Genomic DNA, 17,208 nt, shown 5'->3' with positions numbered 1-17,208 from the left:
ACATACACGTCTATCGATAAGATAAAAAAGTGAATGGAGAATAGAATGTTAACAAGAATTGAAAAAATTGTATTCGCTTTACGGGGTATCTTGGATACCCATCAAATCAAGTTCAGAGCTTTCCGCGGTTCCGAGGGAATTATTATTGCTTTCAATAGCAATTCATTAAACTTCAGATTGATATAATTTTTTGTCAAAAAAGTTTCGGAAAGTAAGTTAAGTAAGTTCCTAATCGATCGTTTAGATTGTAAGCAGGATCTCATTAGGCGAGTGTTACAAGCCGAATGAGATAATTAGTACACTTTCACCGTTCAACGCTAAAAAAATATAGCAAATAGAAGAAGAACAGAATATACAACGCGAAAAAAAGTATCAATTACGCGTTGTTACAGATCAAATTAATAGAAAAAATTTCTTACCGCCTCAGATAGATTGAATGAATGAGCCACGAGAAAGTTGAACGAGATTATTGCAACATCATAATAATGCGGTAAAATAATAACAGAATACATTCTTTTTAAAAGACCACGCAGTCAAGTGCGTATATTTGTATTTGTAGGTTGTTTTATTGTCAGAATATATGACAAGTGGGAAGAATAACAATCGGCAAAGAAGCCAAAAAGATACAATGAATATGTGAGTAAAGTCGCCGTAGACTAGAAATCGGATAACTAAGCAAACAAAAGGAGAATAAAATAGAAGAAAACAAAACATAATCGAATGCAAAATGGCTTCAATTAATTGAAATCATAATAGCACAGATACATATATATATATAGTAGCTGAAAATAGAAAAATGGTATATGGTACTGGGTACACTGGGAAAGTTTTTAAAATCAAGACGAAATTGTTGTTTTTTCCTTTTTACTTTTTTATTTATTTATTTATTTATTTTTTTTTTTATTTAAATGAGTTTTTCTTTTTTTTTCTTTTCTTTTTTTTTTTTTTTCTTAATATCGCTTTATCAAACCCACCCTTCTTCTTATAGGGTTTCGAAATAAAAATCAAATAAAACTCACAGCTGGATGGAAAATATTTTAACTAATGTTGAATTTGAAATGAGAAGGGGAAAGATGAGAAAAATGCTCTTTACTTACTTTTATAATATAAGGTTAAAGGTCAGATTTGCAGCCATATTGAGATAATTGCAGGTATAAGCAACATTAAAGATACAAGAAAGAATACGAGCCTATGTAATAACATTTTGTTTAATTATAATTTCATTTTTCTATTCATGTCATTAAAAATATATTAATAATACTATCTCTCTCTCGCACCCTCTCGTTTTCTTCTCTTAAGACCAGCGCAAACATTGTTATTAAGTATCCATCATCATCATCATCGTATTACATACAAGCAAAACACAAAACAGAATGCACACAAAATGTCACAAAAAGTTTAGAGGGGTTAATTAAAGGACCTCTCAACAACAACAACAACAACTAATAATTCGATATGCATAGCGGTTTTCTCTTTCACACTTCGGGACATTCGGGTCTCAATAGTAATTTTTATGAAAGGAAACATTGTTTATAGGTAACAAAAAAACAAAAACAAAAACAGAAAAAAAAAAAACGTGAAGCACGTGATTACAAAATATCGTCAATTAATATTTGTTCTCCCTTTCTTTCGCTCTGCACTTGAATATGAAATTTGCCCAACAAACATTCATACGATACAAACAATTTATAAATATTTAATAATTGCAAATTTGTTGTTATTTTCTACTCTTTAACATACACACGCACACACAAGTATAGAAAGCAAAAAGAAACAACAATGATGACGAGTAACGCTCTTAAGTATTTCCTCAAGTATTATTATTGCGTACATACATCTATGTGTACATATTACATTATAATAAATAATAAGAGTATATGTTACAAGAACAAAGTAATGAGAAAATTAACACCCTTCTCGTAACATTCAAACACATCCCGGTCACATTCCGGATTACATATTGATTACGGAAATGTTTGGCGTCGTATTACTTAAGAGTTGCTTTTTTGTTTTTTGTTTTTTTTTTTTGTTATGCTTGTTATTGTTCATGCTAATGTTATATTATTAGCAATTTTGGTGTCATATTGACTTCAAATATAAAACATTTTGCAATTTTGTATTATTTTTACAAAAAAAAAAAAAACAAAAACAAAGAAGAAAGGTAGTGAGCGATTCTTTGAAACTTGATTATGCCCTGGCACTGCCAAGAAAATATAAGAAAAGGAATTTGCAAAGGATATATATATAGGGAAGTTGTTTCTCTCCTAAAGTGAGACAATCACTTTACGTTAATCGATACTAAGAAGTTTTTTTCTTTCCTTCCATTTGAGACAATCACTTTCATATAATCGATACATTTTCTCTTACATCAAATACATAATAATATTGCAGGTGTCATGATATGCTTAGGTATTAGATGTGAATTGTGATTCTTGCTAAAATTTCTTTCATTTTGTTTAAAAACTGTTGCTCTATTATCTTATGTTTCTTAAAAACCTAATATTTCTACTAGATTTTCCTTTCCCTTATGTATAAAATCAGTTTAAAAACAAGCGGTTTTCGTGGTTAAGATAACTTACGTCGTTTTCCAAAATAAACAACAACAACAAATACTTATCATGTATATATGCATGATATGATGTGCCGACATGAACTTGATTCAAATTAGGAACGATTTTCTTTTAAAAAAGCTTTTCTGCTTAGGTGGCATACAAAATGATTTGTATAGGCTTGAGCTAGACTCGCTATGAAAGTTAAAGTAGAAAAAAATCCACTTACGGGCCAAAAAACTACGATACGTTAATCCAAGAAGTCGGTCGTTCGACCTTAAGCTATTATTTTAAATTCATTTAAGCTTAAGGGCGGAAGGTCGGAATTCACTAACACAACTTTGCAAGATAACCATAGCTTAATGTCACCAGAATATATTAGAATGCCAGCCGATTTAATGAGCGACGATTTACTGTCAAACGAGAAAGCAAATAGAGTATTGAACCCACTCAAGGCCTTAGCAAAACACGAGTTAAACAACTCTCTTCACAATCTGTATTGAAAATAGAAAGTCAATCAGCTTGAAGCTAAACAATCAATAACTTATGACTCCATCAATGTATAAAAGACAAAGAAAGCTTCCAAAAATGTGACAAGTAGACCCAAAGATTTTTCCAATGTATTTTTAAGACACATGGTGAAAAGAGAATTTGAAGGTGAAAGCCACATTCGAACAGTTGTTGGTAGCGCATTGCCTCTATTTGCCTCTATAATTCTCACCAATATATGGTCTATGAAGATTACTATTTCGACATCCTCGGTATATGCCAGCGCCCAGGGAACGGTTTAATATAAATGAAAGAATAAAATTTAATTACGCTTAAAAGAGAACCTTCATAACAAGGCGAGCAGCGGTCGATTTAGGCGGCGATTTTAGTTTTCCCATTTCATTGCATCGCCATTGTCATTGCAAAGATGGAAAACTGTCGCATATGTGCATCCGAATATCCGAGAGAAATACATCGATCAGCAGCGTCCTCGACAATAACAAGTGACATTTCTAGTCTAGCGGTAAACCAAGGCATTACATCGTTCTAAATTGGAAAAACAAAAATTTGCGTTTCAAGCAAGGGGTGGTAAGCAACATCCTCCTAAATTGAAACGACAACAATTTCTTCTTTCTGCTAGAAGAGGTTGACTATTTCCAAGCTTTCTTTTGGTTACCAGTCCATTTAATCGAATTATAGCCAGTTCTAGAAATTTGGACTACAATCGACAGCTTTCACACACGCCCTTTGCAAATTTCGTCAGCAGATAGACGGACCAGTTAATCTTGCTCGAACAAATTTGATCTCTACATTCTTTAGGAGTAGAGGCTTTGTAAGATCTCAATATTTTAAATGAAATGAAGGGAAAAAAATGTAGTTTTTTATCTTCAGCTCGTTAATGGTCGTGGGTTTAAGTCTCAAGTGCGGTAGAGTTCTCAATAATGTTTCGTGAAAAATTTTTTAAAATTTTTAAATTTTTTAGCATATATTTTAATGTTCATAAAATCAATTTATTTAAAAATCAACTCCTAAACCACTTAAAATTATTCTTAAATTTCTTTTAAATTCTTCTTATTAGTACTGTTATGTAAAAAATACTTTTTAATCTTTCTTTCTTCAACTTTTTTATAGATATCGAGATTTCGTCAATTCTACGATGCTGGTCGACAAATTTCTGACGCGACATCCATCATCATACCAATACTTAAACCTTGTTTTCTAACTTGAATTAAAAGGAGTGGGATTGGCTTTATTAGGATCGATCAATATACTTACCAGGTCTTGACTATTCAATATTATTCGGACGCAGACACTTACCATTTTAGCAAAGAAAGTTTGCAGATTGAAGTCCGTGTCTGTTCAGCATACATGTTCTATATGGGTGTTCTGTACGCGAATTTTGTGCAAAAGCTTTCTTAATATGATCCTACAAGTTTCGCATAAAAGTTCTCTTTGTTTACAAATATCTTGTGTTTGCATTATTAGATGCTACTATTGTTCGGTATATTAATTCCGTCTCTGTTCTGCATACATGTTCTATACACAAGTTCTATATACAGCTTTTATACAAACGCTTTCTTACACATATTTTGGTTATGCATCGTTAAATGCTGCATAATTCTTAATTGAATTGTAAAAATATAGACGTAAGACAATGCATTTTTATTGCAATATGAAAAGCATTTCTTTGCTGCCTTGTGGCGTAGATCGAAGTGTGGAAGTCGGCAGGATGCTCAGACTTGGCCGCCATTCCTGCTGTCTCTGCTGCTCTTGCTGCTACTCCTGCTGCTCCTCCTGCTGTTGCTACTCCTCCTCCTCCTGCTGCTGCTCCTCCTCCTGCCGCTGCTGTTACTGCTGCTCCGCCTGCTATTCCTGCTATTCCTGTCGGTTCTGTTAAATTTTAGGTTCCTCTTCCTCCTCTTCTTCAGCTTCTCCTCCTTGTTCTGCTCCTCCTCCTCAATCTCTTCTTCTTCTCCTCCTCCTCGTCCCCCTCCTTCTTCTTCTTCTTCTCCGTCTTCTTCTCCTCCTTCTTCTTTTCCTCCTCCTCCTTCTTCTTCTCCTCCTCCTTCTTCTTCTCCTCCTCCTTCTTCTTCTCGTCCTCCTTCTTCTTCTTTAAAAATTGTTTTTGTAAAATTTTCTTTCCAAAAACAGAAATTAGATTGTAAATAAAAAATTTTTTTGTTTTTGTATAATTTTTTGTGAATAAAATTTTTTACCCAAAATTTTTTGTCGTTTTTGTAAAATTTTTTTCCAAAAATTTTTTTTATGGTTTGGGGTTTTGATATTTTTGATTAGAAACGTTTTTGTGCATATGAACATTTTTCAAATGTTTCTGACCATTCTAGCCAAAACGTGAAAATGGCCATTTTTGAGGCGGTTTATTGGCGTCCCTAGCGGTCCTAGGACCTCGGGACTGGGTCCATTCGATTCCTTGGGTCGGCCCCAACCCATTCCAAGTATAACCATGCCTCTAAGGGGCGTAATACGGCCGCTAGAGTGCTTTAAAGTTGCCGATTTTTCCAAAAGCATGCATATGCCTTACCATATTCTTAGGCAACATTATGTTGCTAAACACGCTGTATATAAACATTGTTGTTGTTGTTGTTGTTGTTGTTGTTGTTGTTGTTGTTGTTGTTGTTTACTAATGGAAATGTTGCCTAAGAATATGGTAAGGCATATGCATGCTTTTGGAAAAATCGGCAACTTTAAAGCACTCTAGCGGCCGTATTACGCCCCTTAGAGGCATGGTTATACTTGGAATGGGTTGGGGCCGACCCAAGGAATCGAATGGACCCAGTCCCGAGGTCCTAGGACCGCTAGGGACGCCAATAAACCGCCTCAAAAATGGCCATTTTCACGTTTTTGCTAGAATGCTCAGCAACATTTGAAAAATGTTTATATGCACAAAAATGTTTCTAATCAAAAACATCAAAACCCCAAACCACCAAAAAAATTTTTGGAAAAATTTTTACAAAAACAACAAAAAAAATTTTGGAAAAAAATTTTACAAAAACAAAAAATTTTTGTAAAAAATTTCCTAAAACAAGAAAAAAATGAAAAACCACAAAAAAATTTTTTTTTTAAACGTTTTATTACAAAAAATTAAACGTTGATTTTTGTCCACATGTAATACTTACATTGCTTGCTTGCAAACGAATTACCAAACAAATTTATTTATTCTTGCTTTGTTCTTTATTTATTTCATTTTATTTGTATTGTTTCGTTATTGTTACTTTTTTCATTATAAGATCTATTTATAGAATATAAATACAAGCAAATAAATCTAGTAAAATAAAAACTTGAATTAATTAAAATAAATAAAAATTTGTTTCTATTTACTGTACACGATAAGTTTATGTTTGACGTAATCACAGTGAAGATGCAATTTGCTAAATGGTAAGCGTCCGCATCCGAATAATATTGAGTAGCCAAGACGTGGTAAGTATGTTGATCGATCCCAATAAAATCAATCCCACTTCTTATGATCCAGTTTAGAAAACAAGATTTAAATGTTGGTATGATGTCGCGTCAGAAATTGTCGACCAGCATCATATAATTGACGAAATAGCGATATCTACAAAAAAAAATTTTAAGAAAACGATTAAAAAGCATTTTTTACATAACAGTACTAATAAGAAAAATTTGAAAAAAATATTTAAAAAGTGGTTGAGGAGTTAATTTTTAAATAAATTAAATTTATTAATATTAAAATTTGTACTTGATCTGCTTAAGAAATTTTCTATTTGCTAACGAAATTTGAAAGGGGCGAGCGTGAAAGCTATCGATTGTAGTCCAAATTTCTAAAACTGGATACAATTCGATTAAGCGGACTGGTACCCAAAAGAGGATTTTGAAATAATCTCCCTCTTCTAGCAGAAAGGGCGATGTTACCTCTTGGTCTTTTTGCCAAAAAACAAAAAGTTTTGTTTTTTTCATTCACAGCGATGGTACCGCCTATATTTTAAGGCACAATAATTCTATTTTTTTTTTTTTAGAATGACGTTATCATTCATTCATATCATTACGTATCAAGCAAAGAAAGAAATCTTTTTTTTTCGAAATGATGTCGGCCCTTGAATACCTTACTAGATATATACGATTCACTTATTCTCGTTCCATTTGTTCAATGCAACACTACGCTTGGTCAGCAGTTTTCAATTTTTGCATCAGCTAAACTTTTTTTCCGAAAGTATGCGGCAGGAGGGCTCCTCAAACTTTCCAATTCTTGAGCACGGTGGCGAGTTAATGTTGTTCAACTATCAGCAACACTTTTACGTCAATGTTTTGTTTGTTTTGAAGGACAGCCCGAGTGTTTCAGTATTCGTGGCGGCAATAACTACAACTCTTTGTCATACGCAAAAGAGATGCATGCTTCCCCTAGTGCAGTTCAAGGCCCTAGTTTATAGGAATTGTCTAACTCTCTAGTGGACGAAATCAACCCGTGCACCGTCGGATGCTCACGTTAAACAAAATGAACATCTGTCCCGGTCTCTCTCCAAAATATGTTTATTGAATTTCGTCGCAGTTAACCTCTCAGTTAAATCATTGTTCCGCCATATCTTTTGTCAATTTTCGAACACCCTCTAGAAGTCTAGGCAAAGTTCCTTTTGGTATCAATGGATGGATGGTATGGATAGGTAATCAAATAATTGGTCGTGTAGAATAAACGAATAAGCAAACTTAGCTTTACCCCCAAGTAAATATTTATCTGCTTCGTGAGATCTCTAAAATATGCTCCTATGCGTTACTATTATTCCTTTTTTTGTGATGGGAATAAAAAAACAATGTTTCTTTTAGCAGAAATAATAGTTAAATAAAAAGTTTCCAAAGTGAAAGAAGCGGGGCACAAGTACATCACAACAAAGCTGCTATTGTTATGTTAACAGAGAGACCAACAACAGCGGCAGAGATAACAAAATTAAAATTGTCCTTTGGCAACAACCGACAACAGTAATAAGAAGCTTGAAGAATAAATTGTAAGATTATATATAGAAAAGCGACTAAGAATAAAAAAGTAAAACAAGTTGAAAAGACAATTTTACGGCATGTTGAACACGACAGACGACATGTGAGGTAAAATGTTTACAGTGAAAGCGTGTTGGAAGAAAGCAGAGCTTATTGGGCATGGGCTTGTGTTCATGTGTGCGAGGGTATGTGTGTTTAATATATTTTCGTTACTTGTGTTAAGCATGCAAATAATCTTTGGCAACGCAAGAAACTTGAAAAGAGATAAGATTCAAGTCAACGAAAGAAGATATCATACAAAAAGAATGATAGAAAGAGAAACAAAAAGCAAAAAAAAAAAAAAAAAAAAACGGAAATAAAGTAATATCCGTCTTGTTTTTTTTAAGGCGAAATGGTGAGTGCAGTTAAAAATTACAATTTCAGTTAACTTAAAGCATTCGTTGCTATCCTGCAGTCCTGTTTCTCTCTTTCAAGTGTCAGAAGAATGCTTCGCCCGTCATTTCTTAAGAGAGGAAAAATGTAGAGAAGGGAGATATTAACGAAACAAAAGTTATTGTGAATCGATTTGATTTGAATCTGTTTGCTTGTTACATATACATGAAGGCGCATATATATATATATGTGTGTGTGTGTGTGTGTGTGGAGAGAGTACGGGTTGATTGTTGATTTCATTATTTGGCAGGCGTTCGTTTGTTTGTCTTGCTCAAGCTTAACACTTGAAGTTAAATTAACTTTTTTGTCAAGTATCATCTGATGACTGTATCTGACGTTTTTAATGTGAAAAAGAAAGAGGGAAAAAAATGTTAAAAAAAAAACACAAACAACAAAAAAAACATTGAAGAATTGGAAAAAAAAAAAACAACGAACACATATTTATAACGTGAGGTTAAATATGAGAAGAACAAAAAAACAATCATAATCGAAACAATGCAATCGCGTAGTGATTTGATTGGTATGAAACAGTGTTACTTATCGATATCGCCTATTTGTCTCTGAACGATTAAGAAGACGTCGACGACGATGAAGAAGAAGCATTCTTAATAGCGTCGCAAGCACAAAAATGAAACTTTTAACTTATAATTATAAATAAATGAAATATATTAGTTAGTCTAAATAGTATTGAGCCTCATTTTTATACACCTTAACCTTTGATATGTTGGTTTAGAATTCTAGCAATATTATTATAAGGCTCAATACCTTCTCGCGTACCTTACATACACCTTGCATAAAAGTTTATTTTTAAGTTTATTCTTGCTTTCCTCTGACTCTTTGCGTTTGTTTCTTAAATTGTCCAGCTTTCCTCTTACATATCTGCTCGTGTTGCGGTGACAATCTCTCACTTTAATGAGTTTCAGCTTAAAAAATACGACACTCATTCCTTTCATTCCAAAAAAAAAAAAAAAGGAAAAATCTTTTTTTTAATAAATTAAGTTTTAAATTATAACAATTCAACGAAAACCATTTGAGACGTTAACGAATAAAAGCCGTTTCAGCTCTCTCGAGAAATCCTATTTCTAGAAAAATGCATTTAAAACATCAAGTAGCTCGACTGAGTACACCACTCTAGAGGTTGGTCTGTAAAGCCAGAGTGTCGTTAACTATTTAAAGGGTCATTTAAGTTAATAAAAGACGAAAAAAGGTGTTCTAAAAATTTTCCAATGGCTCTCACTCTTAACTGAACCCAATGTAAAAGATTCTGGTTCCATTAAGACAATGATGTTAGGGATTAAAAAGTAATGGGCTTACAGTTTCCGTTACAAAGCATTCTCGGTATGTGTGGGAAACCTTAAAAACATTCTTGATTTTAATCGCTTTAGCAGCTGAATCTAGTTAGTGACGGTTAGAAGTTATTACTCCCTATTCTTCATTTTAGGGGCATTTCCATAATGAAGTAAAAGTTGTAGTAATGGAATTTGGATCGAATTAACCGTAGTTTCCTTATCACAGACGACAAAGCAAATGTCTATTTTCATCCATAGATCCTGTGAATGTTGCGCGCAAATTTATTTGAGTCGCAATAACGTCTAACGACTGCCTAAAATATCTGGGCTTTTGCTGAGAATCGAGGGAGCACCGGAGGATCACAGAGTTGCTTTCAATGAATGCAAATTCTCTGCTATGAAAACTATTCCCGACCATAAGTATCGCCGACATGCAAACTATTTTATTCATGTTCATATACATGTACACATAAACATGAATCCCGTTCGGACGCACAACTTTTAAATATCTAGAGAAAATGAATAGCATGTCAGTGTTTGTGTAGAGTGCATCAACAGCTTCTAAAATAGACTGCAATACAGAGAAATACTATTCTCCAAGTGTACATAAAAATTCCTATTTCAAGGCCTTTCGTACGCAATGCAATAGCCGTTAGAGGTTAAGTAAGGAAAACATAAATATATTAGAAAAGTGTCGGCGGTTATGAAGGGTTAGATATATTTCGATTCATTAGTAAATTTTTCATCATTTTTCGGCCACAAAGTTTCTTATCGTTTCGATATTTAAATTCGGTCTTGTTTTGCTTTTCAATCTCTTCAAAATTCCGTACGACCTCTATAAAAGCTGTAAAATAATAATAACGTGCAAGTGAATCCTTTCCTCTCTAGCTATCAGTCCAAAATGTTTTATTCATTATGCATTACACAAATCATTACATTATGCTCATGTTATGTTGTGCCAGGAATGAAGCAAAGCTTCTTTAAGCATTTTTCGCTGCATTCTCTTCTTGACGCTTCTTAATGTAAGCCTTGACTTTGTCACCAATTGCGCTCGACATCATGCACTTATGGCCGCGGAAAGCCCAAACATCGACGGAACTATTATCCGGATTGGAGTCGTGACATTTTTCTGCGATTTCCAACACTTCTTCTTCATTCATATCCATTTTGAATTGTTTGGCAATACGATTGGGATGATAGCCTTGATGGGCGCAGAAAACTTCCATTTTTAAAGCGGTACAAAGTAAATATTGACGAACCTCTTCTTCATCGGGAAATTCAAAATTCTTCATTTTAGTTATCTGCTCATTAGAAAGCGGATGCTCTTTCAAACATTCATTGCGTATAGATTTGATGTCTGCAACAGTTTTTGGTTGCCAGTCTTCGTCCTCTGCCCTAATCTGTTAAGAAATGAATGCGAACGCGAATAGAATAACTTTCCAATTGCAATCCAAGTAAGTATAGCAAATAAACAAAAAGAAAAAAAAAAAAAGCGCTTACACAAGTCACGATTGTTAATAAGAAAATCAACATAAGTTCCTTCATTTTGCCGCAACAGAAATAAATCGTCGTTCAACGTTCAAAAATCCCCAGAAAGACTGACTGAATTCAATGCATGAAAACTAACTAAAATATCGTCTGTATTGTTATAAATTTCACAGCTTATCAGGTCAAATGTTGCTGCTGTGTTTGTGTGTTGTGTGCTGTACTCAAGTCACAGATAACGCGCTAAAAAGAATCTCAGCTTAAGCTGGCATGCGGTTAACATGTGTATGTATAAACACACAAGCGTATACATGCACACATGCACACACACACACACACACACACACAAGAAAATATTATTCATAATTTAGTATAAGTAAGTAAGTGAACCCTTATCGCTTAAAGCGATAAGATAGTATTTTGTAAACATTTTCTCCTATTTTTCTTCGATTTATTCGTGTTTCCATTTTTTTTTTACAGTTTTCCTTTTTTGCAGCGCCATCTGGATGTGAGTTGAAGCTTATTTTCATTGGCTAAACATAGTTAGATATGGCAGCCATGCAGCGAGAAAGGCAAAGCATATACCAGAACCTGACGAAAAGAAATTATTCTCGCATCCAGGTGGCGTTGTAGGGAGATAAATTTTAAATAAAGAAAGCTCTCATGCAGTGAGCGAGAAAGAAAAAGTGGAAAATTTTTGCAGATCACATCTCATTACTTTATATAGACATGACATAGAGTTATATGCATGTCAGTCAAAACGCTTAAATGTTTATTTGTTTATGCGCAAGGGCAAGTTATCTATATATATATAATCTAGAATTTAGTTACTTACCATGCTTTCGTTATTATTCATTATTTATAATACGTGAATTATCATCTACTTATTTAGTCTTTATTATTTGCTAATTATAATTTAGAATCGAATTGATTATTATTCAATATTTTTCTATTATTTTCCTATCGGCACTCGTAACCTGTGTCATATGATTTTCTTTTCTATTCCCTTTACGTTCAAATTGAAAAGTTATTCTCATTACTTCTCATTACAAATTATGGACGAAGATGCAATGAATCAGTGAACGCCCAGATGAGAGGTCAGTGTCCGACGAATAGGGGATCAAATATCGTTCCTTTCGCGCTTATACCCGTAAAAGCTCTAGAAAAGCAAGAAAAGGTCTGAAAATAGTAAACTCCATGCTCCTGAAATGCCCGTGCAGTACAGTCTTCAGAACATAAAAGCGCATTGGACAATAAAAGAAAAATTTGATCGACAAGGTGCTTTTTTTACTCCTTTACCGTTTTCTCCTCTTCTTCATTTTGTTTACTTCTTTACTTTAACACGTTGGTCGCTTTAACAGAAAGCGATCGTTAACAGCATCGCTTGCGTTCAGCATATGAGTTCAAGAAAGAAAAGTTAAGATTGCTGCCGTTTCTGGGGTAACTGTAAAAGTTGAAAATTGCGGTAGAGAAGGCAGACTAAATTTCGTCGTGAAACGGACCCAGCATCTGGTCGATCAAGGCTAACCAGTGGAAATGGTGAGATCTAGGGAGAAATTGCAAGCAAGCAAGCAAGCAAGCAAGGCATGCAACTATTAATAAAGAAGCAACTGAGACGGTTGGCAATTGCTTGAAAATTGGAAATATTTCCGGCGGATTGAAAGTGTAATCAAAAAACTCGATTACTTTACGAGGCGGCCATAGATAATTGAATAAATTTCATTTATGTTTACTATCAAAAAGAAAAGAAGACGATGGTCTTTTAAGAGAGTAGATCATTATAAATTCATCAAAAAATCAATCCCTCTTTTTGCCGCTCAATAGATGCTTTGAATCTAGAGTATGTGGAATAAAATTCATTACCCGGAAAAGATGTTCCTCTTGAAATTTCTGAATTTTCCACAAAACAAAGTGCCTCGGATATATATCGCGCCTGACATTGCTGGATGCAATTTTGATGAGAGTGTGATTAGTATTCTAAAAATCATCAAATTATTGAAGACGGATATCCGATATCCGTGAGCTTTGTGCCCCTGCATGCACAGGAGAAATGTCTGCACATCACTGCCACCTTCGCGTGTTATTATTACAAGCTTCTCTTTTAAATGTACATTCAATAGGTTTCTGAAGGATTTGTTAATTTTTTTTTTTTTTTTTTTGTTTTTTCAATTTTTTTTTCTTTTTCTAAAGCAAGCAAAACAAATCAAATTTAATCAGCTGATTGAAGAGGAACAACAATACAAAATTCTTTTAGCCTATCTCTGCTAGAATGGAAAGCAATCGGCCATATATTCTGGCTAATGGCAAAACAATCAATTTACTATTATCAGTTCGGCAGTTGTCAGCGTACGTTCTGCCGGTACATTTGTTCAAATATCGTGGTTGTGGGTTAAACAAGATAAATAAAACATAAAAATACGAGTAAAAAAAAAAAAAAAAAAAAAAAGAAACGTTTGAAATGCGTTTCATACCATTTTTGATCGTTTTTATATTTTCAAGTCGGCGAGCAAATGCCTTAAATGAAACGTCGCGTTTTGTATTAAAGGAGTCAAACGTGCGTTTCGCTCAGATGCGATGTGCGGAGAAATACGCAGATGTCGGGCCCTTCCCAAATTATGCAGATACCCCCGCCAACCATTGTTACGTTTACTGCCTGTTTTACAAATTGGGTCTAATCGATCTACGTAGCCGTGATTTGGACGTAGTGTATTTATTAAAGATAAATTTATTTTTTTTTTTTTTAGTCAGTTATAAATTTTTGTGCTCTTCCATTATTATTTGTTGAGTTGTTTTTTGAAAATTAATTTCTGTTTTTTTTTTTTGGATACTTAGCAAAAAAAATTGCAAGACGTTTGTGAAGATTTTGGTTTTGAAAGAGTGAAAGATTTGCCGAAATCTTTGAGTGGCCGTTGTCGGGACTATTACAAAATCTTAGTGGAATGTAAACATAGATATCGGGATTTGTTTGAATTCATCTTCAATGAGCGGTCGCCGAAAACGACGGCGAACAATATCGGTGAGTCTGCCACCGAAACTTGTGCCGGCGGATTGTTTACCGCAAACAATGTAGATTTTCTTGTTAAGCCTGTACTTGCTGAACAACTGAAATTTGTATGCATTTTTGCCAATTTTCATTATTTGGATGCCTATCAAAGAGTCGATGTAAGTTGGACACGGAAAGGTTTCTCAAAATAATCATTCATTCTTATGGCAAAAAAAAAAAAAAAACCTTTTTTTAAAGGTTGAAGAAATTATGATAAGCTATGATGAGGCTCAAGCGTTAAAACAGCACACTCGGGAAATTGTTGAAGACTGTGCACATCGTGCTAATGCCCTGTATAAGAAAAACGATTATGGTGATATGGCTTTAACTTTACATAAGTGTCTGCGTAGAGAAAGTTCTGATTATTCGAAGGTGTTCGCTCTAAGAGATAAGAATAGTCGTAAATATTAAATCTCTGAAGCTATTTATTGAATAAAATTTTTGAATGAAGTAAAGTTTTCTCTTTTATATTGTAATTTAATAACATCCCCACCGAATAGTAGTGGGATTTAATGAGAATGTCTATGAACGGCTTCGCTTAATTACTGGCTACGGGTATTATAGTTTTCATAGCAGCTTTGATATGATCATCCAATGGTAGGTAGTCATCAAGACTGGGATGGCGATAGCTCTCCAGAAAATAGCATGTATCGTTGCCGACATTGGAGAATTCTTTAGGCAAACACGAGGGATCGCGTGGTTTTAATTCGAATTCGAAGCCTGCATGCTTAATAAGCCATCTGCAAGAATGACATCAACGATGGATAAGAAAAAAAAAAAAAAAACTTCCTTTTTTCTCACTTACTCTTTGGTAGTCGGGCTAACGTTCACCTTGCACGCTTCACTACCGCTTTCAAATTTATTTGCAATGGTAACGTTGTGACCGAAGAGGCAATAGCGCGGCATTTTCCGACCTACGACACCGGCCAAGACGGTACCGGTGTGCAAGCCAATACGCATTTTAATTTGCTCACCGTCATGCGTAATATGCTTTAAGCAAGCATCGATCATTTTCAAAGCCATCCAAGCGACTTTATGGGCATCATAGATGGAGGCCCGATGTAGACCACTAGCCACGCAATAAGCGTCACCGATAGTTTCCACTTTATACACGTCAAACATGTCACAAAATTCGTCGAAATCCTTATACAAACTCTCCAGCATACTAATGACCATAAAAGGTGTGGCACGCGAACAAATGCTGGTAAAGCCCACAATGTCACTAAATAAAATGGTGACATTGGGATACGTTTTCGCATCAATCGTAGCCCCCAACCATAAACGTTCGGCAATCTCTGCCGGGAAAATCAAATGCAATAAGCTAACGTTCTTCTTCCGCTCTTTAGCGACAGCAGCATTCGCTTCTTCAATCGAACTTTTCAATTTGTCCATACGTCGACGTAAACCGTCTTGGGCACGAGCTTGCTCCCCCACGAGGATAACCTCACGCGTAGCGTCGTGCAAGGGGATGTCAGAGATAAAAAGACCATTACAAGTTAGGCCGTCGAGGCCATCTAGAAATGGCGATCCGATGAAAAGTAAAGAGTTCGACTCAGGGCAATGAACCATTTGGCCTTTAATTTCAAGACCCTTTCAAAATACAAAATACAAAAGATATCAGTATAGATAACGTTCGTGAGAACCCTTTTAAAATCACCTTAGCTGTGAAATCCTCAACGTTGGCAGGATTTTTTAAAGCAATTAAAAATGGCGTATAAGTGCGGCGAACAATATCGCGAAATTTCACGGTTAAGCCCTTAGGACGCTTAAAATCAAAATAAGTGGTAGCGTGACAACCGTAATCAGCCATATACGGCTTGTACAATTTACTAAAGCCGCGTCCTGCAAATAAAAAAGTCGGGAAAGTAGTTATAGACTCTGTTCATCGCGTCTAGTCAAAAAGCTTTTGATGAGCGGGTAAATGAATCAAGCAATGTGCAAAAAGATCATCATCATGTCTGCTTTTAAGAGAATTGCAATCATTTTTGAAATCAATCTTTGAGTCATAGCTTAAAACCACATGTTGCATCTGAAATGGTATTCAGTGATTTGGCCTAACTGTTAAACTAAATACCATACGTCGATCATTTATTAATGTCTGTCTTGTTCCCGCGATTCTCAACCATTTGAGTGTTGAATGTTCAGCTAAGAAGCTCCTAGGGTAGTGCTTGAACTAGTTGGAACCAATAAAGTTAGACTTGTACCATTTTTGCTTGAGAAACATGGCTTCACGCGTACGCAAAGTTCTTACTGAATGTTGTAGTGATGCCTTTTGAAAGTACATGTGAATGACTGATAAAAACAAGGTTTTACAGAATCGTAATACCGAATGAATCGCTTCGATTCTACCTAGGTTTTGCTCTCTTAACTCTACACAAAAGATTGCTTAGCCGATTAAACGCTCTCTGGCAAAAGGTCTGAACATGATATTTTACGAATATTACCAATGCAAAATGAACTAATTAGATTTGATAAGGAAAAAAACAAAGATGGCATAAATGTCACATAAGGGCTCTTACCCAACTGTACCAGATCCAATTGGTCGTTCATAATAAAATGCCAGGGAAAGGCTTTGCAAAATGTTGTTGAATTCATGGATAAATCAGCAGCATTAGTTGAGTTACTACGCTGCGTCGGTACATCCGGTGCCTGCTTAATTAATTCCAAAGAGCGAAGAGCAGGAACCTCCTTAGCCACCGAGAATAAGTAACGATAACGTCGATTATCCCCCTCAACCGGTTCGATTTTAATGTTCACATAAACATTGAAAAGCATGCGTGTTAGTGCCTTGAGCGAACCCAATAGTAACCAAGCGATGACAGGTCGATCGGAGGTAAAAATCAATTCACCATCGCCAGCGCAAACAAAACCCGTATCGCTGCAATCATCCTCCTAACGCATAGAAAGTAATTCAAAATGAGGAAGAAAATGAAGAAATTCTCTCTTCTCGGAATTC

General features: G+C 34.8%; 3 protein-coding genes and 1 long non-coding RNA gene across 6 annotated transcripts in view; 2 read left to right on the top strand and 2 right to left on the bottom strand.

The window, feature by feature from the left end:
• The window catches only part of LOC119634940, a 55,746-nt gene extending 50,730 nt beyond the window's left edge, over positions 1–5,016 (top strand). The window contains exon 3 of the long non-coding RNA XR_005247002.1: positions 4,170–5,016. This is a non-coding gene — a long non-coding RNA (uncharacterized LOC119634940). The remainder of the gene's footprint in view (positions 1–4,169) is intronic.
• Positions 5,017–10,593: 5,577 nt separating this feature from the next.
• On the bottom strand, positions 10,594–11,360 carry LOC119635193. Its single transcript, XM_038029873.1, has 2 exons — positions 11,225–11,360; positions 10,594–11,124 (listed from the first exon to the last, which is right to left on the bottom strand). The coding sequence occupies exons 1-2, from the start codon at positions 11,267–11,269 to the stop codon at positions 10,705–10,707; spliced, it is 465 nt and encodes a 154-aa protein (XP_037885801.1). The 5' UTR covers positions 11,270–11,360; the 3' UTR covers positions 10,594–10,704.
• Positions 11,361–13,383: 2,023 nt separating this feature from the next.
• LOC119635189 lies at positions 13,384–14,769 on the top strand. Its single transcript, XM_038029870.1, has 3 exons — positions 13,384–13,910; positions 14,042–14,371; positions 14,451–14,769. Exons 1-3 carry the CDS (start codon positions 13,668–13,670, stop codon positions 14,661–14,663), a joined length of 786 nt encoding a protein of 261 aa, XP_037885798.1. The 5' UTR covers positions 13,384–13,667; the 3' UTR covers positions 14,664–14,769.
• LOC119635188 (head-specific guanylate cyclase) overlaps positions 14,660–17,208 on the bottom strand; it is a 37,292-nt gene continuing 34,743 nt past the window's right edge. For all 3 annotated transcript variants that reach the window (XM_038029868.1, XM_038029869.1, XM_038029867.1), the window contains 4 exons: positions 16,772–17,144; positions 15,910–16,094; positions 15,058–15,842; positions 14,660–14,992 (listed from right to left, as the gene is read on the bottom strand). In XM_038029868.1, coding sequence (XP_037885796.1) covers positions 14,791–14,992; positions 15,058–15,842; positions 15,910–16,094; positions 16,772–17,144 — 1,545 coding nt within the window. In that variant the 3' untranslated portion in view covers positions 14,660–14,790. The remainder of the gene's footprint in view (positions 14,993–15,057; positions 15,843–15,909; positions 16,095–16,771; positions 17,145–17,208) is intronic.

The sequence above is a fragment of the Glossina fuscipes genome, unplaced genomic scaffold (genome assembly GCF_014805625.2).
Source record: "Glossina fuscipes isolate IAEA_lab_2018 unplaced genomic scaffold, Yale_Gfus_2 3, whole genome shotgun sequence".
NCBI lineage: Eukaryota > Metazoa > Arthropoda > Insecta > Diptera > Glossinidae > Glossina > Glossina fuscipes.
The sequence above is the reverse complement of the archived record's forward strand: the minus strand, read 5'-3'. Positions and strand labels throughout refer to the sequence as shown.

Bases quoted from the DNA above. Each gene is read 5' to 3' on its own strand.
- LOC119635193 (XM_038029873.1), bottom strand. From the start codon at position 11,269: ATGAAGGAACTTATGTTGATTTTCTTATTAACAATCGTGACTTGT. The intron at 11,125-11,224 runs GTAAGCGCTTTT...ATTTCTTAACAG, and splicing joins TATTAACAATCGTGACTTGT to ATTAGGGCAGAGGACGAAGA.
- LOC119635189 (XM_038029870.1), top strand. From the start codon at position 13,668: ATGCGTTTCATACCATTTTTGATCGTTTTTATATTTTCAAGTCGGCGA. The intron at 13,911-14,041 runs GTAGTGTATTTA...TTGGATACTTAG, and splicing joins TACGTAGCCGTGATTTGGAC to CAAAAAAAATTGCAAGACGT. The intron at 14,372-14,450 runs GTAAGTTGGACA...CTTTTTTTAAAG, and splicing joins ATGCCTATCAAAGAGTCGAT to GTTGAAGAAATTATGATAAG.